General features: G+C 45.2%; 1 protein-coding gene across 1 annotated transcript; it reads left to right on the forward strand.

Moving 5' to 3' along the window:
• The first annotated feature begins 1694 nt into the window (after nucleotides 1–1694).
• On the forward strand, nucleotides 1695–26833 carry fkbp15b (FKBP prolyl isomerase family member 15b). The gene is made up of 28 exons (XM_034090613.1): nucleotides 1695–1934; nucleotides 2548–2665; nucleotides 2751–2838; nucleotides 2971–3040; nucleotides 3129–3203; nucleotides 5459–5557; nucleotides 5694–5843; nucleotides 5927–5995; nucleotides 6478–6621; nucleotides 6770–6924; nucleotides 7018–7066; nucleotides 7170–7286; nucleotides 7919–8101; nucleotides 8188–8275; nucleotides 8403–8512; nucleotides 8601–8699; nucleotides 8821–8915; nucleotides 9391–9493; nucleotides 10485–10656; nucleotides 15105–15241; nucleotides 15395–15550; nucleotides 15940–16092; nucleotides 16783–16875; nucleotides 17731–17829; nucleotides 18154–18261; nucleotides 19354–19916; nucleotides 26069–26177; nucleotides 26330–26833. The coding sequence occupies exons 1-28, from the start codon at nucleotides 1695–1697 to the stop codon at nucleotides 26405–26407; spliced, it is 3720 nt and encodes a 1239-aa protein (XP_033946504.1). The 3' UTR covers nucleotides 26408–26833.
• The last annotated feature ends 498 nt before the right edge of the window (nucleotides 26834–27331 follow it).

Genomic DNA, 27331 nt, shown 5'->3' on the forward strand with positions numbered 1-27331 from the left:
TGTCTTCTCTCTGGTGAGGATGGCGTGTCTTCTCTCTGTGAGGATGGCGTGTCTTCTCTCTGGTGAGGACGGCGTGTCTTCTCTCTGGTGAGGACGGCGTGTCTTCTCTCTCTCTGGTGAGGACGGCGTGTCTTCTCTCTCTCTGTGAGGATGGCGTGTCTTCTCTCTCTCTGTGAGGATGGCGTGTCTTCTCTCTCTCTGTGAGGACGGCGTGTCTTCTCTGGTGAGGACGGCGTGTCTTCTCTCTGGTGAGGATGGTGTGTCTTCTCTCTGTGAGGATGGTGTGTCTTCTCTCTGGTGAGGATGGCGTGTCTTCTCTCTGTGAGGACGGCGTGTCTTCTCTCTGTGAGGACGGCGTGTCTTCTCTCTGTGAGGACGGCGTGTCTTCTCTCCGGTGAGGATGGCGTGTCTTCTCTCCGGTGAGGATGGCGTGTCTTCTCTCTCTCTGTGAGGATGGCGTGTCTTCTCTCTCTCTGTGAGGACGGCGTGTCTTCTCTCTCTCTGTGAGGACGGCGTGTCTTCTCTCTCTCTGTGAGGATGGCGTGTCTTCTCTCTCTCTGTGAGGATGGCGTGTCTTCTCTCTGGTGAGGATGGCGTGTCTTCTCTCTGTGAGGATGGCGTGTCTTCTCTCCGGTGAGGATGGCGTGTCTTCTCTCTGTGAGGATGGCGTGTCTTCTCTCCGGTGAGGATGGCGTGTCTTCTCTCTGTGAGGACGGCGTGTCTTCTCTCTGTGAGGACGGCGTGTCTTCTCTCTGTGAGGACGGCGTGTCTTCTCTCTGTGAGGACGGCGTGTCTTCACGTCCCCTCTGCTCTGTGCCTCAGCAAAGATCACTTCATAACTTCCAAGCTCTCTCGGGGAGTTTGGAAGACCGTCTGATAAACCTGAGCCCTGTTAGAAACGTAATGTCCACTCGACGTGCCAGTTATATAGACTGAGCAATACATTATTTTTTATAATGCACTTTTTGTAGCGACAGGCCGTCTCTAAAGGAAGTTCTGATGTTATAAATAAGAAGTGTGAGGATCAAACTGTGATGCTTGTGTCTTAATACACCTCTCCATCAGGATGCCTTTAGTCCCAGCTGCGCCACATTCTCAGGCCGACAGCCCGCTCCGCTGTGTGGCCCTCGTGTGACGGCAGCACGGGGCGTGGGGAATAGGCAGCCAGTGTAGGGCATGTTCTGGAGGCTAATTCCTATCACATGCTGCCTGTTAGGAGCAAGGTGAGCTTTGTGCCTCAGCTCAGCAACGCGCTGTGCTGTTGAATCTGCCACAACGGTGTGAGAGCGTGGGCGTGAGGCTGACGCAGGGCTGAGGCGCTGCGAGAAGGACTTTGACTCGCATGCAAACAGACTCTTCTCCTCCGAGTTGGTTACCGCGGGTGATGAGGGCCTCGAGGCCTCCAACATGTCGGCTCCAGGAGGTTCCGGTGATTACCAGTGGAAGCAGTTCCAGGGGTTAGTACATGCCAGCTGGAGCTCAACCGTAGCAGATCAGGAGACCGGTGCCTCTGATCAGGCGGTAGCTGTAAGGATGTTCATGTAGTAACTTAGTGACGGCTGACTCCTCACTACACTTGTCAATATGTGGATCATATCGTTTTATTTACAGACACATTCAAGTTTTCCTTCCGGTATAAAAATGTGCTGCTTCACATTTTTATATATGGGTGCAAAATGACACACAAATGCTTGATGGGGAGGTTGCAACATGTGGCTGAGCAGCCTGCTCAAAGGAAGGGCATCCAGGAGAGGCGGTGCACAGACGGTGAGCTTTGGTGCCACGGCCCGATGCTTCCTGATGGCCGCTGGGCAGACCTCATGTGCACTGGACTGTTGAGAGCTGTTGGAAGTGTGGCCCCTGAAGTGTGGCCCCTAAGTGAAGAGGCCAGGCCGATGTCCCTGCAGGACTCTGGCTGTTCTGAGTGTGCTATGGTTGATTTCACTTATTGAAAGTCCTTTGATAAAAGCTTCAACTAAATGAAATGTAATTGTGACGAAGGTAACGTGTGTGTGTGTGTGTGTGTGTGTGTGTGTGTGTGTGTGTGTGTGTGTGTGTGTGGTGTGTGTGTGGTGTGTGTGTGTGTGTGTGTGTGTGTGTGTGTGTGTGTGTGTGTGTGTGTGTGTGTGTGTGTGTGTGTGTGTGTGTGTGTGTGTGTGTGTGTGTGTGTGTGTGTGTGTGTGTGTGTGTGTGTGTGTGTGTGTGTGTGTGTGTGTGTGTGTGTGTGTGTGTGTGTGTGTGTGTGTGTGTGTGTGTGAGGACGTGTGAAAGGAGAACAGCAGGATTGAAGCTGTGAACTTTGTGCCCATGTTTTTAATAAATGCCCACGCCGGGTTATATTGTTGGACGTTCTGCCTCCTTGCTTGGTCGGGCCGCTCAACGGTCAGCTTCACAGTAATGTATGAGCATCCCCCCGTTGGGCAGGAAGCTGCCTGGCTGCACTTCCTGTCTCACACCTGAGGGCCGTGGTGGGTTTCCTCTGAGCGAGCGTACCCAAAGAGCGGCTCGTACATTTCATGAAGCAGAAGTTTATGTGAATGATCGTGACCCTTGTCCTGCAGAGCCAAACTGGCCTCGCTGTTCGGACTAGACCAGGAAGGCAGTCGGGGAAATGAGTCCTTCCAGTACACGGCTCCGAAGCAGCCCAGAAAGAGCTTCACTTCTGGTAAGACGACGTGAATAGAAACAGCAGTGATGTCAGACTGAGCCACGCTGAGGCTGATCCAATGTGTCTTTGTGTCCGCTTGCAGCAGCAGCAGCAGCAGCCTCCCAGAAGGCTTTGCTTCCCCCCGGAGCTCCTGCAGTGCTATTGGCCACAGCCGTGCAGGCCTTCAGACAGTGAGCTCCCAGTCTGTAGTCTGATCCCATTGACTGTCTTTCTGTAGGACTGTAACTGGTTCATGTGGGCTATTCCATCCCTTCATGAATACGCATGTATGTTACGGTGTCCCCCTTTGTGTCCCTGTGCAGTATTAACGGACAGTACGTGAAGCAGGGGAAGCTGGGAGCAGCGGTGCTGGGAAGCCACTCAACACAAGAGGTCGGAGGTTTGCTAATTGGTCACTTGTTTCACATTATTGATGTGACTTTTGATTTTTACAAAAAGTGCACCTCTTTCTGTTCTGCAGTACAAGCTGCTTCTGTACCTGAGCCAACAGAAGCAAGTGGCGGCGGCCAGGATCCATCTGGGCTTTGTTTTCACGGTGAGTGGACACGCAAAGGGTGTGAGCGCCCTGGACAGATACTGTGATGTGTCGCCTTGCTCTGAGGGCGCATACTGAGGATCGTTTGTAGATCTGACACGTCTAACGGAAGAAGGTGAAACAAACGGTCACACAGTTTCACTGATCTGATAGGGTCCGCACGTATGTTGCGTTTTCTGTCCAATCCACTGTTTTCCATTTAGACTTGGGAAAGGTTCTTTTTTGAGGCTGGGACCCACATGTCATATGACCAGGAAGAACCAATCACAGCCAGCAGATATCTTTCTTTCTTCCGTATGCATTAGTCTGCAGTAACTATGGAGGATCATTTAACCTTTTTCAATGCAGGGCACACACACACACACACACACACACACACACACACATACATACACACATGCACACACACGCACATACACACACACACACATACACACACACATGCACACACACGCACATACACACACGCACACACACACACACACACACACGTACACACACGCACACACACACACACACACGCACACACACGCACACACACACACATGCACATGCACACACACACACACACACACACACACACACACACACACACACACACACACACACTGCTGTCCCACAGACAATATTTGAACACACACTTAAAACAAGGCCTGGCACTTACCCTAATAAAGCCACTGCTATGTAAATCATATAATGTTACTTAAACCCTATGGTTTTAAAGTAACTACGGCAACAGGCGCTCTGGAGGTGTGGTCACTTATGGCACAGCCTTCTGCTCCAGAAAGGGACTTATTGTCAGGTTTCTAATGGGTTTGAATACATATTGATCAGAGCGATCATCATCATGTGCTATATGAACAGCACATGATGCTAAAGCCATCTCTTGCCTGGTCTAACCCCTTCTATCTGTCGTGTCTGCACTTCCTGTTCTATCTGTCGTGTCTGCACTTCCTGTTCTATCTGTCGTGTCTGCACTTCCTGTTCCTGTCTTTATTACTGTGTAAGTGCCGTGGAGTATGTGTTATAGAAAAGTGTTTTACTATAGAGAGACAGCACCTATTCCCATTCCAGACATGTCATGTGACTCCTGCCCACAGACACAGCGGGCCAATCGGAGCTCCTGTTTCCTGGCTGTGGGCGGGGCTTAATTGAAATGTTAGGCTCACGGCTTACACATTTTTGAATCCCAGTGAAATCACAAAATGAAAAGTGTAGACATTTAAGCGAGACAAATGATTATATAACAAGAAAAGGATAAGCAGACATAGAGATAAATAAAATAACAAAGGCTTATAAAAAATATTATTATTTTAAGATTGAATGAATTATCCAAACTGAAATTTCTCCAAATGTTAAGAGATCCTTTTGTTATTTTTACATTGTTGTTCGTTTGTAATGCACGTGTGGCTCTTGTGTCGTGTGCCACCAGCTGGCCCAAGGTCCTAATGGCTACGGTACGTGGCACACATGACCGTGCTGATGAACAGCCTTCTTGCAGGAGCCAAAGGGTCCGCATCTTTACAAACATTGTGCTTTCAAATGCTATTCTCTCTTTGGCCAATACACATCCAGCTCTCAGTTTCCCCTCCACGCACCAGGGGGTCTATCAGCTGTGCGCTTTATTTATAATTGTTTTGACATGCTATGATCTAATGCACTCATGTCCATCATAAAGGGTGTGCAGGCCCTCTCCCATGGCTCTGAAAGAGTACACACCACAGCAGTCTGATCAGCGGGGACACATTCTGTGATCTGCTTCCTGTGGACAGTGTGAAAAGGTGCATGACGCGTGCTTCCAGGTGTGAGCTCCTGTCATGGTCCTCTTGGCCTCGACAGTCGGACCTGCTCCACGGCCTCATGTTCTAGAGAGGACACTTCTTAATTCCTCCTGTAACCTCAACACAAGCTACACATGTGGTGTGTGTGCAGCTTGTATCACATCCCCGTCATGTCTTCCTCTGTCTACAACAACATGTATAGCTCTTAGTCATAGGGCATACATGGAACAGAAAGAAAGGTTCAACTGGAATGAAAACGTTTATATTTGCTTTTCTCCAAAACTATTGAGATCAGATTTAGAAAATACTTAACTCTTATTGGCTTTAGTAAATACTTCTTCTTTAGATATTATAAGACTTTGAAATAGGAACAGTTGATATGTGTACGCTCGGCAGCAGCGCCCACACTCCGTCTGTGGCTGTGAGTACATAAGAGTGCGTCACGTGATGAACTAACGTGTTCTTCCTCTGCAGGTGCAGCCAAACAACTACTGCACTTTTTACGATGAGCAGAGGCAGAACTGGTCCCTGATGTTTGAGTCGCAGAAAGCTTCATCAGACTTCTGCAAAGAGGTGATAACACCGCTGTCTGTCAACGTGGATCCGGACTGTTCTCAGATCCCCGCTTCAGTCCGACCTCCACAGACGCACGCTCTTTCCAAACACCACGAGTCCTGCTTATTCCATAAGACTTGCTTTATCTTCTTAGGTGTGTTTGGCCAAAGCAAACAGCGCGGCCCCCCTGGAGGCCGTGGTGGTCCAGGACCTGAGTCTGGGTGAAGGCCAGGCCGTGGAGAATGGAGACTCTCTGGAGGTGGTGTACACAGGCTGGCTGCTTCAGAGCCACACCATCGGAGAGGTGACGTCCACCATTACAATTGATTCTCCAGCTTTGTGTAGATGTGATGACACACTCATCTTTGAGCCTTTGATGTCCTTCAGATGTTTGACTCCAACCAGAACAAGGACAAGTCGCTGCGCCTGAAGATTGGAGCTGGAAAAGTGATCAAAGTAAGTTGACACCAGGGTTCATTTCATGACTGTTTGAGTTGCTCAACAATTGATCCAAAATGAATGATGACAAGATAGCACCAGTGTCATTAAACAGTTACTATGGCGACAACACCAAACATAAACACTGAATCAAATAGCAGCACTTTGTTTAATACAAAATGCACTTGATCGGAAAATAGCAGCTTAAGTTCAACCCCCTTTAAAACAACTGTTCAGTCTTTAAAACCCTGTAAGGGCTTATAGCCCCTTCACACATATATGCAAACACTTATATTGGAATAGTATGCAATGAAATCAAATAGTATACACAGTTACTCACTTATAGATTGTTTAAATATAGACTTTGTTGGAGTGGAGATGTAGGAGAGGCTAAAAGCAGCCAACAGAAAGCTTGTGAAGAAGTGTGGAGGACAAGGTTCGTCTTATGGCATCCGTTCATTACATTCTGACCGTGTGTTATGACCGGGTGTGATCTGCAGGGCTGGGAGGAGGGGATGGTGGGGCTGAAGAAGGCGGGCCGTCGTCTCGTGGTGGTCCCGCCCGACCAGGCCTACGGAGCCAAAGGAGTTCCCAACCGCGTCCCCGCTAACAGCACTCTGATTTTTGAAGTGGAGCTTCGACGGGTAACTCCCACTGACACTCTCCTGCACTCACCTCTTGTGTTGATGTTTGCTCGCATCACGAGGGTCTCATCCTGCGTTAGTGCATGTCTTATGGATCGTAATGCTGCCAGTGGGGCCTGAGGGTCTTTCTGCCCTTCTTCCACTTTAGGTGAAGTTCTCCAAGGACAATGGGTCCGGTAGTTCCAATGCCAGCACCAGAGGCTCTGCTGCCCCCTCCCCAGTTCCTTCCCCAGCCCCCAGTGGGGAGAATGTGGCCCTGGAGCCCCCCCCACAGACCACAGCCCCCGGGCCAGGCAGACCAGGGTGAGTCTTAGGCCTCAGGAAACAATAAACAGTATTAAAGTCTTTTGTTGCCTCAGATGATTTTTATTTGACCTTTTTTTATTTTATTGGCAGGGAGCCACCACTTCGTGCAAAGTCAAACTCTCTGAGTGAACAGCTGGCAGTAAGCCCCCCCACAGACGTCCTTCCTGTTTACAATGTGTTGTGATGTTTATTGCATTTTCTTTGCAGCTGGATTGATGCAAGGTTTCTTTTTCACACTTCAGAATCCAGACGCCACAAAAGCCAAACTGATCTCTCGCATGGCGAAGATGGGCCAGCCTATGCTGCCCTTTCTGACGGGGGGGGCCAGCCAGCCCGAGTCCAGTGATTCTGAGCTGGAGGTAGGTCGGCACGATGTGCCCGTTAAACAATATGTCTGGTCGTGGTATCATCTTCTCTTATTGCCACAAACCCAGAAGGAGGCCAAGACCCACGAAGAATGTTTTTCAGCTCAATTGTTGCCAAAAAAACTATTAAAATCACATCAACGAGTCTCACAAATCACACGAGTATTATTTTCAGAAAATGGGAAAGAATGTGACAGCTTTCCTGTCCTAATGATCCGAGCAAACATCGTGTTTATAGGGTGTTTGGACAACTAGTCAATACAAGCCTCTTTCCACAGAAGACGTGTGACGAGTCCCACTGGGCAAAGCACAGGTGCTGTGAATGGCTCTCTTCTGTTCACCTGCTCTTGCTCACAGCGGGTTCAGTCACGTTGAAGTATATATATTGTGTGTGTGTTCATTTGGAATCAACCAGCTGTTCTAAACGGGGCACTTTTCGGGGTGACCCAAACCTCATCTAAGAATATTTCGGCCTCTACTGCTCTGACTTTCATCTTTCATTTGTATCTGTTTCTTGATCATCTGTCATCCTTATGGGAATACAACAACTGCATTTAAGTGATTCTTAACTTGAGAGAATGATGTCTGATGATGTCACCACTTGCTTGGTGCCCCTGCTGCCTCAGGACACCGGTGGCAGCCGAGTGAGGGAGCAGCCCGACGCCCCGTCTCCACTGCAGATCTCCGCCTCTGCCCCAGCAGCTGCTCCTGCACTGCACCCTCACACCGCTCCGCCTTCTGCCTTACTTCCTTTTATGAGCACTGCTGCCCCACAGCCCGGACTGACAGGCAGCAGCCACGCCTTTCAGGTGGGATTCCTCCACATATGGCACTGACATCAGGAAGTCCATCATGGACAGACATGGTAATATCAGTGCGTTCTGTTGTCTTCCAGCCTTACTCCTACACACAGAGCTCTGGGGCTCCATCCCAGCTGCAGCCTGTGGGCCAGGTGTATCCTGCACAGCCTGTTCCGTACATGGGTAAGAGTTCTATTCAACAAGGGTCAACCGCGGCCTCATTCATCCATACAAGCACACAGCCGCAGGACACTTGTGTTTGGTTCAATAGGGAAAGTTAATAATTACACTGATGGTTTGTTCTCGTCAGGCTCCAGTGATGTCACGTCCTTCTTGATGACTGAGGCCCGACAACACAACACCGAGATCCGATTGTCTGTCGGAAAAGTAGCAGATAAAGTGGATCAGCTGGCCTCAAAGGTATACACTCTGTGAATTACAATATGTTTAATATGTTTCAATAGAGAGGAGAACATCTGGTTGGATTTGTGTTGTTTGGTTTTGACAGATCGATGACCTTCAAAGGCATGGAAGTCTTTCTGCGGCTGTTCCTAGTGTGTCTATGGAAACCTCCATGATCATGCACAACATCCAAAGAATAGTCCAGGTACACGCCTGAACACACGCCGCCTTGTGTTCTCGGAGCCCCTTCTTGACATCATAATAATAGACGGGTGTACGGGGACAGAACTCCAACTGCATTCCTAAAGCTTCTTTTTGCCTTTTAGGAAAATGAATGTTTAAAAAAAGAAGTCTTTGATAAAAGCTCTCGTATTGAGGAGCAGAACCGTAAGATTGGGGAGCTCATCAACCAGAACCAGAGGTGAGTCACAGACAGAACCTCATGACATCACTGCGTCACCAGCCATACATGTCAAAGACGTCACGTGGAGCTCTTATGTTTGATAGCAGCATTAAGTGGTGTTTCATTTATTCATTAAGTTCAGAATGGTTCCAAAAACATTATTTTATTTAAAAAAATACATTGTCTCATTTTCTTAGAAACATCGTTGAAATTGGTGGATGATGAAAAGAATGAAAATGGGATTTTAATGGACTTAAAGATTTGTGTAAGCTATTATCTGATCTCACACATTGCTATTTAAAAAACGATAGGCGGTCGGCATGCAGGTGACAGGTTACAGTACGCCCTCTTCACTGTCCCTCTGACAGCCCACAGCCCACGCTGACTGCAGCTCCAGCAGAGTGTCGGTGTGTGTGTAGTGAGCTGGTGTGTAGTGAGCTGGTGTGTGTGTAGTGAGCTGGTGTGTAGTGAGCTGGTGTGGTGTGCCCTGCAGGTACATGGAGCAGAGTCACTTGGTCATGGAGCAGAGGAACGACTCCCTCAAGTCCTCCAGCGAGCAGAACCAGGCCCGACTGCTGCAGGCGGAGCAGGACAAGGTGAGAGGGGAGCAGCTGAGCCCTGCTGTAAAGTAACTGAGTACATTTACTGAAGTACTGTACTTGAGTACCATTTTGAGTTACTTGTACTTTTATTGAGTATTTCAATTTGTTGCTACTTTTTATTTCTACCCCACTACAGTTCAGAGGTACATGGTGTACTTTGGCTGCGCTACATGTATTTAATCCCTTCAGTTACTTCACAGATGTGGATGACTGATGTGAAATCTAATCACGTGTTGAATCAGACTCTAGTTCCAGCTGGAGCTTGTTTAATACGCTGGGTTGTGTTTTAAATCATTCTGTTCCTGCTCACCTCTGAAGTTAATGATCCTTAACTCAGCCAGCGCCGGATTACTTAAGTGCTGCTCTTAAGAACATCTAGCATTTACTGCTCTCTCTTTCCAGCACGCACTGCCTCAGGACCTGGGCCAGGTGAGCCCGTTTTCTCTGTGTTCTGTAGCAGACCGGGTCACATAGTATCTGCACATGTTCTGCTTTGAGCACACAAAGCTAAGAGGCCCTCACTGAGGGTACCATGGGCAGTTTGAAGGAAGAGAAACACTCTCTTCCTGAAATCTCTTTTGAGGAGCAGACCGTCTCCCAGACAAGTCACAGGTTTCAACCCAATCACTTTGGATGCAATTCTAGAATGTAACAGCTGATCTGGTTAATCCCATCAAGCCCCATTTCCAACTGTCCGGCACCAAAAGTATCATATGCAGCTACTCTTTGACCCGGTCTGACGCTGCCCTGGCTCATCCTGTGCGTCACACTTCATTGACATTAGAACTAACTTGTTTCCTCCTGTCTCTGATTCCATCCGCCATCACTCGCCATGTTCCTCCACAGGGTCATGCTGCTCACTCACCAGCACCCGGAGCCCCTCATTAGGCCTCTCTCTGTTCTTCCATTGTCTGTGTGAGCTGGGCTTCACTGTAGTCACTGGTACCCCCCCCCCCTCACACCTCCCTCTCTGCGTCTCCATCAGGTGCGTCTGACGGAGGATCTGACTGCCTCCACGGCCCAGATGTCTCAGCTGCAGCTGGAAGCCGCAGCTCAGCAGCAGAAGGCGGCGGAGCTGCAGAACAAACTGATCTCAGCTCTACAGGACAGCGAGAGGCACTGCCAGTGCATCGCTGCCATGGAAACACAGCTGGAAGGTTAGTGCTATACTACTTATTATTAGGGTTGGGAACCGAAACTCTGTTCCAGATGAGAACCGATAAGAAAATGCCAGGTACAGGGTACCCATACCAAATACACAATTTCTGTTCTGCTTAACGGTTCCTAGACGCGGTAGACCCTGTATTCCACCGGGTCCGTCTGCGCCGCGGTGACCCGGTGGAATACAGGGTAGGGGCGGACTGGCCATCTGTGTGTTCTGGAGAATCACAGAACGGCCGGTTGTCAGCGGGCCGTTAACGGCCGGCTCGGTACGCTGACGGCCGGCACCGCCCTTCATTTTTTTAAACGGCATCATGTAAGCTGCGCTGACAGGCGACAGCGGTCCACAGTTGCCCTGCAGCGAGGCCCCCCCGCCCTCCCGTAGACAGTTCACGAGCTCAGCCACTTCATAACACCAAAGATGGGTCGCGGTAAACGCTCTGAAGTGATGCTCCACTACACTAAGAAAGAAAAAGACAAGGCACAGTGTAATGCCTGCTAATAGCTTGCCACAGGCATAGCTCAGTTAAAATAAAGCACAGCTATTGTGCAATACATTTGTATTGCATGTATATTTTTTATTTGTAAAAATGTCAGTTAAAGCTTAAACGAATTAAGACATTTTTGTTATCTAAATGTTTGACCTGTTTCTTTTATAATTTTGGAATCGAAACGGGGAATCGCTAAGAATCGGAATCGATAAGAATCGGAATCGATACATTTCAAACGATACCCATCCCTACTTATTATTGATTTAAAGCAACAATCCTGCAATAAATCCTTACTTCATGAACAGTGTCGTCTTCAGCTTGTTGGAACTGTTTTAGAGACCAACGAGCAGACTGATGCATTCTACAATCATTATTATGAATTGGTGGACAAACTATTTACTCTCTGTAAAAAGCAGTACAATCAACAGCAGTAGAAAAGAGCAGCCTCAAAAGCAGAAGTGAATAACGACAGAATGTTCGTGGCTACACTCACTTCAGAGGTCAGTGGAGTTCGTCCTCCAGGCCTTTGCCTACGTGCTTTGACCTATTATGTGTTAGCCAGGGGAAAGAATCCTGCTGAGTCTCATCTCATGTTTCGTTTACACATAGTGAGGGGAAGATTCATAAATAATGAAAATATGTATCTTTCAAAACCGGTCTCAAATGTTTAATTTTTCAAAAGGCTCAATTATGTATTTCCTGTGACAGCTGCCGCTGTAGCTTTCAAATACTCAAACTAAAGGAATTGGAGCATTTGTTGGGGACTATTTTCTTTGGACGATTAATCTACAATTGAATGTTTTGTGTGTAGACTGATCTGGAGGTAGTCACGTATAAGACCAAAACCAGCACTGTTAGTCTGTCTCTCATTGCGACCCAACTTCCGACTAAAGACAAACATTTCTCCCAAGTTTTTCGTTTTTATAGAACAGCTGCTGTAGTTCTTTATGAAACATTACGCAAGAAGAAATAGTGCATTTGTTTGGGAATATTTTTCAACAACAAAGTGGAGAGAGTCCTCTCCTGTCAGACTGAGAGGCTCAGTGAGCTAAAGGACTCTGAGTGTTTAGATAGTTAACTTTAGTCTAAGTCATATCAGTGGGTCTCAAACGGTTTGATGTAAACAATTATTTATATGATCATTATAGTTATAAAAAAATAAGAGAATAAATGAAAAACAGTTATGAAATACTATATGACAGTAAAAAAAGAATAAAGTTTAAAAGGGTGATTTGTAAGATATCCATAAAGAAAAAGTAAATCTGTTTACAGTTCTGTTTCATCTGGGTGTTGAGAGATGTATCCATAGATCTCTTCATGTTGCTCTCAAAGTGCACCAGATTGATGCTTTTAACTTCAATATTTAAAAATAAATCTTCCCGGGGGAGCTTGCCCCCGGACCCCCCTATGTGAGGTCCACACACCACCTATAAAAATAGCACTTTACCCCTGCTTACACCTATATGCCGTGAGCTGATATCGAGCCTTCATTGTAACTGTCACACTGTGTGTCTGCGTGGGGAATGTTGCAGTAGAACATTCCTCTGTAGCGCCCGGTACATTACTGGGAAACCCTAAATGTTTGAGCACCCTCTATGAAACGTCAAGCTACCCCACAGCACCCCCAAAAGAGATCTCAGGTGCCGCCACTGAGCCTGACTATTTGTGTTGGGGGGGCCCGACTTTTTTTTTTCTCCAAAGGGGGGGCCTGACAGAAAAGGTTTGAGAACCACTGCTCTAGTCTAAAGAATGGAGTCATGTGAATCTTAGCTTGGGGTTCACCCTGACCTGTCTTCAGGGGCGGACTGGGACTAAACATCGGCCCGGGAAACTCGACCGGCCCAACGGCCCAACTCGGTACCGTTAGTCAATTGTCAACGGGCCCACTTCGTTACCGGTTCTCCCAATGGCCAGTCTGCCCCTGCCTGTCTTCATCATCACCTGAATAACACTATGATTCTGGTGTGAAAAACTGACTTTTTACAGGAAAAATGTCAACAGTCAAATGAAGGTATCTTCCTGTAGCATGAACATGGACCGAGTGTAGAAGACTGAATGTTGGTAATCAAGAATGTAACACACTAATGGCACATTTCCACCATGGCGCGGTTTAAGCTCCGTTTTTGGTTGAGTTTCCACTAGGCCTAGTTCCGACCCAGGGCTACTTTTTCACCTTTTTTCTGGCCCGACAAAATCGTGATTCTATCGGGACCAACAAACAGGGCTGAGTCGGGCTGAGTTTGCTAAACTAGAGAGAATCGCTGGCAAGGGAGCTACAGCTACAACAAGATGAACATATTTGACCGTGATTTAATTGTAATACACGTTTCAAAATGATGCCGAAGTAACAACACACTGATACTGGTTAGTACAAACCATGAATTAATGCTTTGACAAGTCTGCAGACAGACGGCAGAGAAACACCTTTTAAAATGCGTGATGCATCTTCTCATTACAGACACATGCATTTCCAAACATTCGGTCTACCTAAGCTGTAAAATATATTATCTCTTTGATTTACACACGGCATCTATTGCACGTCTGTCCGTCCTGGGAGAGGGATCCCTCCTCTGCTGCTCTCCCTGAGGTTTCTCCCATTTCCCTTTAAACTGTTTAGCTTCTGTCTAGTTTCTGAACAGATATGAGGAGCTGTGAGCTTGAGTGCTAACAGCTAACGCTGATGTTGTTTTTTCTGGGGTGCTCATTGAAGATGACGTCACGGCTCCGCCTACACTGCGTTACCATAGTTACTGCCCCAGCTCGTAAACTGTAATGGAAGCGCAGCATTAAAGTGAGCCGGGCCTGCAGTGGAATGCGCCAATAACTCACCAAAGTGTGTGTGTGTGTGTGTGTGTGTGGGTGTGTGTGTGTGTGGTGTGTGTGTGTGTGTGTGTGTGTGTGTGTGTGTGTGTGTGTGTGTGTGTGTGTGGTGTGTGGTGTGTGTGTGTGTGTGTGTGTGTGTGTGTGTGGTGTTGTGTGTGTGTGTGGTGTGTGTGGTGTGTGTGTGTGGTGTGTGTGTGTTGTGTGTGTGTGTGGTGTGTGTGTGTGTGTGTGTGTGGTGATGTGTGTTGGTGTGTGTGTGTGTGTGTGTGTGTGTGTGTGGTGTGATGTGTGTGTGTGTGTGTGTGTGTGTGTGTGTGTGTGTGTGTGTGTGTGTGTGGTGTGTGTGTGTGATGTGTGTGTGTGTGTGTGTGTGTGTGGTTGCCCGCACCTGCCCACGCCCCAAATCGCTTATTCGGCAGCCTTGGTGAATAATACTCGCTTCTTCCGCCCGACCCCCCCCCCCCCCCCCCCCCCCCGCGGGAGAGGGGAAAAAAAGAACTCAGACAAAAGGAATTCCGTTGTTTTCTTTACTGGAACATGTTTACAGTACAAACAACAAACAAGCATGTCATCACAACGACGTGGCCTTGAAGTGAAGTCGGTAATGGCCGGCTGTGCTGCGTCTTTCTCTGTAACCTCTTTGGCGTGCTTCGCACTCAAATGCCAACGCATTGTTGAGGTTGAGCTGTGATAGACCAACGTCTTTTCGCAGAGCTTGCATTTAACTTCCTTTGGACTTGTACGTTCGAAGTAGTTCCTCGAGGAGGAACTCTTTTTACCTGCCCGCTTTGTTCATCTTTAGTCGCACGTGTGGGGGGGTGGGGGGGGTCTGTGTGTAGCTGCTGCAGCAGCAGTCTGCTCTGCACGCAGGCTTCCTCCAAGTTTACATTAAAACAAACTGGTGGTCTGACCAATGGCCATTTACAATTATTAATACTATTACTATTATTAGCATATATATATTTATATATATTTTGGTTGAAACTAAGACAGAAAAAAAAAAAATACATAAATAATAAAATCGATTTTTAAAAATAATATTCGATTATGGAGACTGTAGCGAATAATCGAATAATCGCTGGCATCCCTAGTATTGAGTATGTAAGTCTAACATGTAATGTGTGTTCCAGAGCTGAAGGAGGCAGCAGAGAGGGCCCAGGCTCAGTACCGCTCAGAGAAGCAAAGACGCAAAGAGATGGAGCTGAGAGTCAACAACATGGAGGAGGAGGTGCAGGACCTGAAGACTGATAAAGACAGCCTGGAACGAGTATGTCCGCTTAGTGTTTGTGTCCACAGGTTCTCTTCAGTCAGAACAGAGTCAGAGTCAAAGATGATGTGTTCCAGAACTAATTGAGGGAGAGTGTTTGAAATGTGAACTAGTTGCCAGTAAATGTTGACGGTTACTTCCCGTTCCTTTAAGACACTCTCTGAAAGGAGGCAGAAGTGGCAGGCTGAGCGTCAGCGTCGGGACGAGGAGGTGGAGGAGCTCCGGAAGAGCAGCCAGCTGGAGCAGGACAATCTGAGAGCTCTGCTGCGCAAGGCCAGGAGCAGCACCGACAGCGCTGCAGCAGGGCAGGTGGGCCAATCAGAGCCACTGTAGCAATATACATGATAACGTGATGGTTCAATTGTTCATCTCTCTGAATTCCCTTACAAATATTCTGAATCAGTTAATAATACCAGAATCAGAATTGTTTTTCTCACCAAGAAGGTTTACAAATATGAGGAATTTGCTTTGGTATGGTGCACACAACGTTATTTAGAGCTGTGTCGATTCTAAAGAGGTGGCGTGGAGCAGAAATGTGCTAAATGTTGTTCACATAAATGTAATGCAAACAGTTTTTCTGGGGTGGATAATAGTCACTGGATGTGGCGAGGGGCTTTGGTCCTTTTCTAGTATGTTCTGTGAAAGAGTTGATCTCATTGGCAGCACCCCTCATGGTCTGTGGCCTGCGTGCGTTGCAGCTCTGTCAGCAGCAGGCGGAGCTGGAGGAGCAGTGGAGAGGGAGGTGTGAGCAGATGATGGCCGGTGGCAGAGAGCAGCACAGCAGAGAGCTGGCTGAGGCCTGCGAGCAGAGAGACGCTCTGCAGGACAGGCTCACCCAGCTGCAGGACAAGGTGGACCACACACACACACACACACACACACTCCAACATATTCAATCAGCAAGTCTGTCTCATTGTTATTGATTGGAACTCTACCTTTGCACTTTACGAGACATGTTGGCTCGGGGGCTTTTTGAACGTTACCCACACTACGGACTGAAACTCCTGATATCTTTCCAACAACTTTATAATGCTGGATATCCATTTTAATAATAATGTAATAACTTTAATATTATGTTTTGGTTTTGTCTTTTAATGTTGGGTCATGGGTTAAGATCATAAGAAGGAGCAGGCGAAGTATAATATGGCATTAATGATTTCTGTACATATCTAATGAACAAAACTAAGGGCTCAAACAGCTTTCACCAAAGAAAACAAGTACACGATGCGGCTTGACATTCTGTAGGCTGGCTTAAAAAGATCAAACCGCTAACTAGCCAGCTTTCTATCCTAGGGTTAGGGTTATCTACGTTCTTTTGTTTTCACAACGGATTTTGTTATTAAACTGAAACAATTAGATGATGAAATGATTAGTTCTCAAATTAGAAAACTGAAAATTAAAATACTAAAAAAAATAAAATAAGTCTGAACCTTTTTTGACTTGGATTCACCATCATTGGACACAGGCTGGCTGACATAGTGAAGAGTTACCATATGGTGATTATGATTGCCTTATTTGTGCCTCTGTTTCACTCTCAACAGTTCACGGCTGTGAAGCAGTCAAGAAATGTAGAAGAACAGACTTTGCTCCAACACCGCGGGCAGACTGAGGAGCTGCAGGCCCTGCAGGGGAGAGTAAGATGGGGGGGACACTATGCTCTTCACTGTCAGGGAATGCATCTGCCAGGACAGTAATGGCGCATTTCCACTACAGCGCGGAGCTCGCTTTAAGCGTGCCGAGCCGTGCGGGGCCCGTTATTGGTTGCGTTTGCACTTAGCGTAGTACCGCCAAGCAGGTCCTAATTCACAGTTTTCTGGCCCCATAAAATGGAGGTTCTTTCCGGGCCAACAACCACTGAGTCGGGCTGAGCATGCTAAACTAGAGAGAGAATCGCTGGCAAGGGAGCTACTACTACAACAAGATGAACATATGTGACTGTGATGTAATTGTAATACACATTTCAAAATGATGCCGAAGTAACAACACACTGATACCGGTTAGTAAAAACCATGCATTAATGCTTTGACAAGTCTGCAGACAGACGGCAGAGAAACACCTTTTAAAATGCGTGTTTTCTGAATGGAGCTTGGCTAAGCTAACGTTATAAATGCTCCGACCGTCCACACTCACAACAACGGCCTACAGACATAAATAAAGCAGCGACTGTATTCTCCATGACACAGGCAGTCTGTGGTTTGTACTTGTTTAGCTTCTGTCTAGTTTCTGAACAGGTCTGAGGAGCTGTGAGCTCTGAGGGCTAACAGCTAACGGCTGATGTTGGTTTTGTGTGGTTCTCATCGAAGATGAGTCACGGCTCCGCCTACACTGCGTTACTATAGTTACTGCCCCAGTCCCCAAACTGTAATGGAAATGCGCCATAAAGTGAGCCAGTCCTAACGAGGCCTAGCCATACCGAGCCAGGCCGTGTAGTGGGAATGCGCCATTAGACATCGTATTAAAGTAAATGTTTGCCTCTTTTTATTTCTTAGTACACAACCTTGGAGCAGCAAGCAGTGTCTGTGAGGGAGGCTCTGGAAAGAAGAGTAGCTGAACTGGAGCAGCAGGCTTCTGGGGACTCTTCAGCAGAGGTGGGGTTCCTCCATCAACCCTAAAAAAATGTCTTCCGGTTTTCCCATCATTCATTAGAAGACACAAGGAGAGAATACAAACCCACAATGATTAACAATAGCTCATTCGCGCCTCTAGATGTCAGTGTAGGCCCCTCCCACTCTCAGTTCTAGCTTCCCCACACACAAGAAGGAAGTCCGAACTACAGGGGGTATGAATGTAACAGTTTACATTTCTACAACTTGTGTTTCAGTTTGATATCTGCTTTATGTAGGAGTTTCATGCAGGCAAAATATGAAGAGCTATACATTCCATGCCTGTGACGTGAAGCTGTGTTTCTGCAGGTGAAGCGCGTGATGAACGGAGTGTTCCACTCTCTGAGGGGACACTTTGACCTCAGTGAGTCCTACAGTGGCCAGGCTGTGCTGGGGGCGATCGTCTCTACTCTCAAGGTGAAGACGTTACACACACACGCGCGCGCACACACGCACGCACGCACACTCGCACACACACGCGCACACACGCACGCACGCGCACACACGCACGCACACACGCACGCACGCACGCACGCACGCTCACACACACACACACTCACACACACACGCACACTCACGCACGCGCACACACACACACACACACTCACACACGCACGCACGCACACACACTCACGCACGCACGCACTCACTCACTCACTCACTCACTCACTCACTCACTCTCACTCACACACACACTAGGTGTTATTTAATGCAGTTCAACACACACACACCTCACAGTGCCTGGTACACTCCTTTGTGTACACAAAGGAGCACCCTTGACAGTACATCAGGCTGCACTGTCAAGGGTTAACGATGTAACCCATCCAAAAACAACCTGCACTGTATATACACATATTACTTTCACCTGCACATATACATGTACATACAGTAAATATTTAACTATATTCACTCGTATCTGAATATATGTACGTTCAGCTGCTCATTGATTTTCCCTCTTATTGTGTTTTTCTATTAATAATTACATGTTTATGCTTTTTATTAATTCCTAGTCTTCTTGTTTGAACTCTTGTGTGCCGTCCTGTGTTTCTCTCTTCTTCCTGTTGCACCTGGCGTACGGGATCAATACAGGTCTCTGGGTCTTTAGATGCACTTAGCAGTCCTTGTCCCTGGTTAGAGTGGTAACAAACACGTAACACAGTAATCCAATCGAGCTGATGGCAGCGTGTTCCTACACTGAAGGTAGTGTGTGAGCTGCTTTGCAGTGTGCACTGACTGACTTCTCACTGGGATATCTTACCTTTTGTTATTTTTCACTCACTAGTTCTGGGGCATTTAAACACTTACAATCTATTTAATAAACGAGAGATTTATGGAAACATCAAAGCTTGATAATTGATACTTCATACTTAATTCTACATGGAGGAAATGTATTTTGTTCAGATGTGTTGAAAGCGTGTTATTGCTTATTGAGTGCTGGCCCAGACGGATGCACACTAAGAGAGATGGGATCACATGATGAACTTTATTTAATATGTGGTATGCTTCCAGAATGTGACCCTGCAGCTGCTCACTGGCACAGACAGATCTTCACCGGGACAGAAAGAGAAGGAGGAAGAGGAAGAGGAAGAATGTGATGCTGTGAAACAGAGGCAGGAGACAGTGCAGAATGTACATGTGAATGGTGACAGAGAAGTCCAAGAGAAAGAACTTGAATCAGATTCTCAGCAAGTGAGTGAGAGCCAGACGGATGAGGACGTGGCAGCAGAGACGGAGACACTTCCTGAGTCAGAGACAGTCAGCCTGGCCACTGATCTCAGCCCCCTTTCTACCACTGAACCCAAACGGCATGACACGGCAGAGTGTGAAGTGGAGCAGGACATCTCCTCACAGCAAAAAGAGACCTTTGAGTCTGCAGACCCACATCATGTACCTGAAGAGAGTCCAGCAGCTGAGCACAGACGGGAACCTGTGTCAGAGGGGCCTCACAGCAGTGAGGGGGGCAAAGAGAGTGAAGGAGAAATGCAGGACGGCTCCCAGAAAGCCTTTGGCCCCCCCGCCAACCCTCCCCCACCTCCCAATGCACTACCAGACAGCTCAGGAGAGGAGCCCAGGTGAGTCCTGGCAGGAACTGAGTATATGCACTATATGTAACCTGATGAGGTCACATATAGTACATATACTTATGCCTGGCTCAGCACAGGAGATAGTCTTTAGTACAACTCCAAAGAAATCAAACTTAAAAACCTGTGTGTGCACAACCTCGAATGATATCAAAGCATGCCTGACAGATTTGGAACTGCTGAGAATATTTTCAATTCAGGTTTTCTTTACTTCTTGTAAAGACAAGTGTATGGTTTGATATTGAAGAAACTATCCAAAGCATAATGTATGTATCTTATTTTTTGTTATTTTATATCCACACTACAATATATAAAGTTAGTTTGACTTAATGCAGAAGTTACTTAGATATTGGAGTCTTTTTTCTGTTGGAGTTCGATCTCAGAATGTGACTTAATTATCTTAACTGCAGTCTCATGCTCTTTATTGGTGACTGGTGGGGCTTTACCCGCTAATAAGAATCAACTGACGCATGCCTTCATTTACCAGAGCTAAGGGGTTCATCCTTATAAGAGCACAGGTAGGAACAGATCTGTCATGATGTCATGATGTAGGCGTTTCTTAGGATAACACATTTAAAATCAAACTAGGGAGTATATTGTTGAATGCGACACATCGTTGAGATGCCTGTAGAAAGAACATCGTACAGCAGGAGGAACATAACAGATGATCCTCTATGTCTCTTAAGGAGGCATGTAGGAGGCACATTTATTGCACGGCTTGTTGTGAAGCTCAGTGTAAATCGTTTTTGGCGTTGATGCAAATCAGTTGTTGAATGCATCTTGTTCATTCGACTACTTGAGGCACAGTGAGGGTAGTAGACAGTCCTAGACATTGTGTTTCAATGCAAAGTGAAGTATGTATAGTAGGGCTGCACGATATTGAAAAAAACTGACATTGCGGTTTTTTGTTCCCCTGCGATATATATTGCGTTTTTTTTAACCTGTTAAGCCCCAAGGTCTCGGCGGGTACTTTACTTTTTTTTTCACGACACTGTGTCTCAGGGGATCTTAATATTTAAGAACCTATTAATGTGTTATACCAGATTAACGGGAATAATCTCAGCTAACTGACCATACTAACCATTTTTACCAAAACAAAACACAAGTCTCATAAGAAGCATCTAAATGACACACTTTGGCACAGAACTCAAGATAAAAGTACCCTTATTACTTATCGTAGCTGCACATACAAGATATCCGATTAAAGCTGAGGTTCCACAGATTGTTTAGGTATATAGTATCATCACTGAGTCATCCAAACTCGGACAGGGGAAGCAAACACAGACATCACAACACGTACCTTTACGGAGCTTCTAGGGGAGATCGTCTCACCGTAGCTGTCAATCTGATCAAAAGACGTGTTCAATGGCATTAAAACGAGAAAAAACGCGGCTGAATCGGTTAATCCATAGGTTTTTAACGTATCTGTATAAAAAGATTATTTCATTTATAATCCATAATTCCATTTTTATGTAAATATCGCAGAGCAAAAGTTAGCTGCTAATGGTAGCCACCAGAGTGGCTGCTGCTTCCGGTCTTGGCTATGCGGCAGTCCAGGCAGTCTAACACACACACATTACCAAATAAGGAGTGAGAGTGACGCGTAGCCAAAACCCGGAAGCTGCATACACTCTGGTGGCTACCATTAGCAGCTAACTTTTGTGCTCCGATTTTTACATAAAAATGGAATTATGGATTATAAACAATTGCTTCAAAGCCACAGACACATTATTAACCTATGGATCAACCGATTCAGCTTCGTTTTAATGCCATTAAACCATAGACTGTATATATAAATGGACGTAGGGTCCGTGACGTCACCCATAGGATTCTGCAGAGTTGCCGTGAAGCCCTTAGTAGGCGGAGTCGGCCACTAACGGCTCGACAGTGACGTCAGAGTTCAACTCCCGTCTACTCCAGCCTACTCCAAATAAGGGCAAAGAGGCGGAGCCGAGGCGGGACCTCCTGCCACCGAGCTGGAAGTTCCAGAGCTAGCTGAAGCTACCAAGCTAAGCTAACATGCTCCCCATCTGCACGCTGCCGTCGCATTTTACGTTTCTAAGGTAAGCGGCCATGAAACTATTCAGCAAAACTATAAATAATAATCTAAGTTATTGAGTTTTTAGCATAATACTTCAGAATCTTAAAACCCCTTAATGTTTGTATGCAATTGTGCTAAATTCAACACTGGAATCAAGCAAATATTAATATGTTTGCATGACATTAGTTATTTGTATTTTGATATCACTTAACTATACGTTTAATACATTTCAGTCAAGCTAAGGTACATGTGATGGTAGCTAGTTAGTGCTCTTACCTGTGAGGCCTCCTCCAAACAGCATAATAACCAGACTGTATCATTAAAACTAAGTAGGCCTACCAGTTCTAGATCCTTGACTTTAGACAAACAATTCAAAAGACAAAATGTATTTAAAGACCAATCTTTATTTGAATGTGCCTCTTAACCTGGGATATTAGTTATACAGTAATAGTATTGACAATCTAAAAAAACTGAGCAACTCCACAGTCAACTTTATATTTCTTATTGTCTAAAGCATTTATTATTTTCATTTTCCCCCTCTCATATTCAGTGTGGACGGATTGAGACAGCGCGGTGTCCAGAGAGCTGAAGAGACTTCAGGGAGAAACCTCCGTGTGATGGACGTCCTGTCTGTTGGTTTGGAGAGGACTGAGGGTCTTTCCTCTGCGAGGAGGACCAGGCCTGATGGAGGAGCTGATACCAAAGCTGATACCAACTGCACAGGCCTAGTCTGTCACGTTATTTGACTAAATGTGTTTACTTATACATTTAATAGGGTTACACCTTCTGTCCATATGTGCTTTTTATTCAAAACATTTGATGAAGTTTTGGTTCACATTTCAATAAATTGTATTTGTATTTGCATTCCTTTTGTCCATTATTCTTACTGAAAATGTTAGATTTCACATCCGACTGAAGATTGGCCCCATTTATTTGTGACGTTGCAAACTCTGCGGTACAAGGCACAGGTGATGTGAAGCTCATAAAGTGAGGCAAACAGAAATAATCAGCTGATGGAGTGTAGATGTGGAAATAGCTGCATTCGATCAGCTGACTATTTTTTCACAATAAAAGTAGTTTCTTAGTGAATGTCCTGTACTGGTCTTAAAATCTCATAACATCAGCTCTTAATGTTCCTCTTGGATGTTCTTCTTGACCCTCAGAGAAGGAGAACATGTCGTGTCTTTCAGGCATGTCCTTTCCTAACAAAAATGACAGGAAACATAAAACATATTATTGCAGAACAAGTGTGTTATTTATGAAAGCGGTGTGTTTGTGTGTTTAGGGGCTGTAGATATCATTATTTTTTAATGTTTTTTTTTTATTTCAACAGTGAGCTACAAAGACAATCAGATTATGAATGAACAGTATGAAGTTCATCAACATTGAAATATATGTTATCAAAATAATATTGAACTGTTCTCAAAACGTAGTGCAACTGTAGAAGCTTGCTCTGTTGTCTCACTGAAAGAATCACTTTTACCACGTTTTTACAGACAATATTGAGAGATAAATAGTAGCAGTTCTCACTGTGTTAAATATCTTTGCCTTCAATACATTAAATTAGAAAGCTGACAAAGTCATATTGCTAAATATCTAAATGTAACTTTTTGCATGGAAAAACCCCTCAACTTAACCGATGTGTAGGTGATCTAGTATTTAGTATTGTTTAATGGAATGTGTATCAGTGTATTAAAGTCAATACTTCATTCATTTAAACCAATATCTTTCTTGATTCTTTGTACAGTATGAAAAAAGAGTCTTTGTACCTGAGCTGAAGTTCACTGCTGTGAGGAGTCCAGTTCTGTCTCTCACTCTCTGGTCCAGCCTGCCTGCATCACCTGGACACCTTAAACAAACAGATAGATATATATATATATATATATATATATATATATATATGTAAAGTACCATGTGTACAAACAATATAACTGATTCTCTTCTGTTGAACATGTTGGATTGTGTATTGTCCGAGTCAGGGTCCTTTTTATTTTACTGTAACTTTGGAAGTTGTGTTACCAATGCTTACTGTTTATTTGATATCAATTTGGTAATGCAATTTAATAAAAACAACAAGGTTTGGGTTCGTTCTTCAGATGACTGTGACGTTAACGTGTAAGCTCGATAATGAACTCCAGCTCAACCAACCATATTGTAATATCCAAGTAATCATCTTGAAATATGACATTAATAATTGTAATATACACATCTTATTGTGAGGTTGATTTCACTACTTCGACGTTAACTTGTCTACATACTTGAGCATAGCCAATTTAAATTAACCTTAGCGATGCATACAGTTCCTCCTACATAATAAAATATCTCTACGTTACAAGGATGACCTTATTTTATCAACCTCAAACAGAAGCCGTTTGTTCAACAGTATTATCCCACTTAACGTCTATTTCGTTTTAACCTTTTATATACACAGTCTATTATTTTAACTTGGAGGCTACGATTAGCATCGTTAGCACCGATGTAGCTACCACTCGCTACACGCTAACCCACACTTAACATTCATTACGTAGCTGACTAAAATCATTAACACATAAATAAAGCACTCGAATTTCACTTACCGCATTCATGCACCGTCTGTTTTAACCGCAGAGCGAGTCACAATAGTCCGATATATAAGCATGAAGAACAAACAACCACGGCCGGCTACAAGTTGTGTTTCCTGGATGAGCTGGGCAGGCAGAGTCCCTGTAGCTAGCTTCACGGAGCAGCTAGCAGAGAGACAAGAAGCTAACAGCGGCAGGCACTTGACAGAGCCGTCACTCAATGTGACCACGCCCTAATTTATGCAAAAACGTTAAGACCTAATATAAATAAAAGGGTCGTGTTAGAAAACAATTCACTCACAGATCCATAATCATGAAGGTGGAATCTAATTATATCGATAATAAAATGTATGGAGCCAGGGGTAGAAACATGTTTTTCTCTGCTGTAAAGTTGGGCATTTTAACATGGGGGTCTATAGAAATTGCTCCTTTCTGCAGCCATCGCCTATCGGCCAATATATGAACTGCAGTGTGTGGCACTTCCGTATTGGTGTCCCGGCTCTACCCCACAGTTTGCCCCTTGCATTGAACACGTCTTTTGATCAGATTGACAGCTACGGTGAGACAATCTCCCGTAAAAGCTCCGTAAAAGGTACAATTCAAATTCAATTCAAAACCTTTATTTATCCAGGTAAAATCCCATTGAGATCAATGATCTCTTTTTCAAGGGAGACCTGTGGCAGAGTCTCTCTGCTACCTACGTGTTGTGTTGTCTGTGTTTGCTTCCCCTGTCGCGAGATCGGATCGCTTAGATACTATACTTAAATAATCTGTGGAGTCTCAGCTTTAATCGGATATATTGTATGTGCAGTTTCGATAAGTAATAAGGGTATCTTTATTTTGAATTATGTTAGCATTATTTTTTTTAAATGAATAAAACCGCACGTCCCTGCGGTGTGAATATCGCGCATGCGCATATCGCGGTTATCGCCATGACACGGTATATCGTTCAGCCCTAATGTATAGTACAGTATAAAAACGTTGTTAGGCTGAGACACAAATATTGACAGATACTGTCATTCTAAGAATTTGGCCAACTTTTTGTATAATGTGCATACTAATATTGCTTATATTCACAGAGGTGCCTATATAGGGTATCATATGTCTTTGGTTATTTGGCTCATGATTCTTGTTTATCAGGATATTATTGAATGCAACACAACATTTGGAAAATGGTTTCTTTGCAATATTTGAAAACTATTCGAACAATTCTGAGTTGAGCTGAAACCTTTGAGAATCTAAAAACATTTGCTCCACTTTGGAACCCAACACAATGATTTAAGCTATATGTTTGTTTTATTAGCGATGTATCTCCAAGCATCAACAAGAAATGCAGTTTTGAGGGCCATTACGACTAATAGACCAGATCTAATTGAACTTACAACATGTGCAACATGTGTGTGCCGCCATGCCTGATTCCTGCAAACTAACTGCTCGTCCCACCTGTTGTTTCTTGCTTTCTTCATCTCCATCTTCTTTTCTCCTCACTGTCTTTATGTTCCTCCCCGCCCGCCTCTACCCCTTTTCTGCTATTCTCTCAGTCTGACTGAGGGAATGGGAGAGGAACATGGAGAAGAACCATTTTTCCAGATCACAACTCCTGCCAAACCCCCCGCAGCACCCAGTGAGGAGGAAGAGGAGGATGAGATGGTGAGGAAGGATGTGCAGGTCCCCGCCGCACTTCCCTTGTGTTTTGTTTCAGTGCGACGTCAGTCATTGATGTTTTATCACCATACTGCTTTAGAAGATGATTACCTGAGGATAACGATATTTATGTTATCATCTCTTTCCTTTGTGTCCAGAGCTTGAAGGGGCACCCCCCCCCAGCCCCTCTCTTTGGTGACGATGACGAGGATAATGATCTGGACTGGCTGAACTGAGATGGTTCAGAATAAACACCTGCCTTTTGATTTTCAAAGCTTAATGCAGACACAAGGTGCTTCAGCGCTGTCTCTGCCAGAGGAGCAGTGAAGACCACAGGAGGGGCCCTGCTGAAGGGACGGGGGGGGGTCACACAGCCTGAGTGACAGCTGCTGCCTCAGCTACAATCTCAGCCTCTGCCTTTGTTTGAAATAAGAAGCCTGCAATTCACAGAAGAATCAGAACAAATCATTTTCCATAATTACGTGATATCTGTTGGTAAAGTAATAGCACATTTTTACATGTTATGTAGCAGATTAGTGTTGTAAATCGGAAGATATCCTATTGTTTTAATTTTTAGCTTGCTGCTTTAAGAATAAAACTTTTACACATTTTTTTCTAAACTGAAATTCATTCCAGAAAATAAATGGAAAATGTGGCCTTCACTTGGCGTGTCGTTGTGCGTGCCACATTCAGTGTCATATTTGATCAAACCTCTGAAACATAAGTTGGGCGCTTTGTTCGTAGCATTTCCCTTAAAGTATTAACTATTTGTCTTCAGATCGTCAAACACAGGCTATTTGTTTATTCATTGGTATTCATTAGTTCATTACTGGACAGTGACTATTTGATGTCAGGGTGGTTGACCAGCAGGGGGGGCTTCAGAGCCAAGCAAAGCTAAACTGTTGCATGTGGATGCATAAAGCTGTAGGTAAGCCGCAAACGAGGTCGTAAGGGAGGTTGTGGCTCAGTGGTCAGTGCGCTAATCTTCTGATCACGGGGGCACTGGTTCGAAATCCTGCTGCAGTCAAACATTCCGCTGTGTCGCTTTGGATAAAAGCGTTTAACAAGTGACGTGTAATGTAATATGTGTTTTGTTATTGTTATTAGTTTGTTAATGTAGCTTTCATTAAACTAGAGCTTATTCAAAAATAATTAAGATA

This window comes from Pseudochaenichthys georgianus, chromosome 9, assembly GCF_902827115.2.
Source record: "Pseudochaenichthys georgianus chromosome 9, fPseGeo1.2, whole genome shotgun sequence".
Taxonomy (NCBI): domain Eukaryota; kingdom Metazoa; phylum Chordata; class Actinopteri; order Perciformes; family Channichthyidae; genus Pseudochaenichthys; species Pseudochaenichthys georgianus.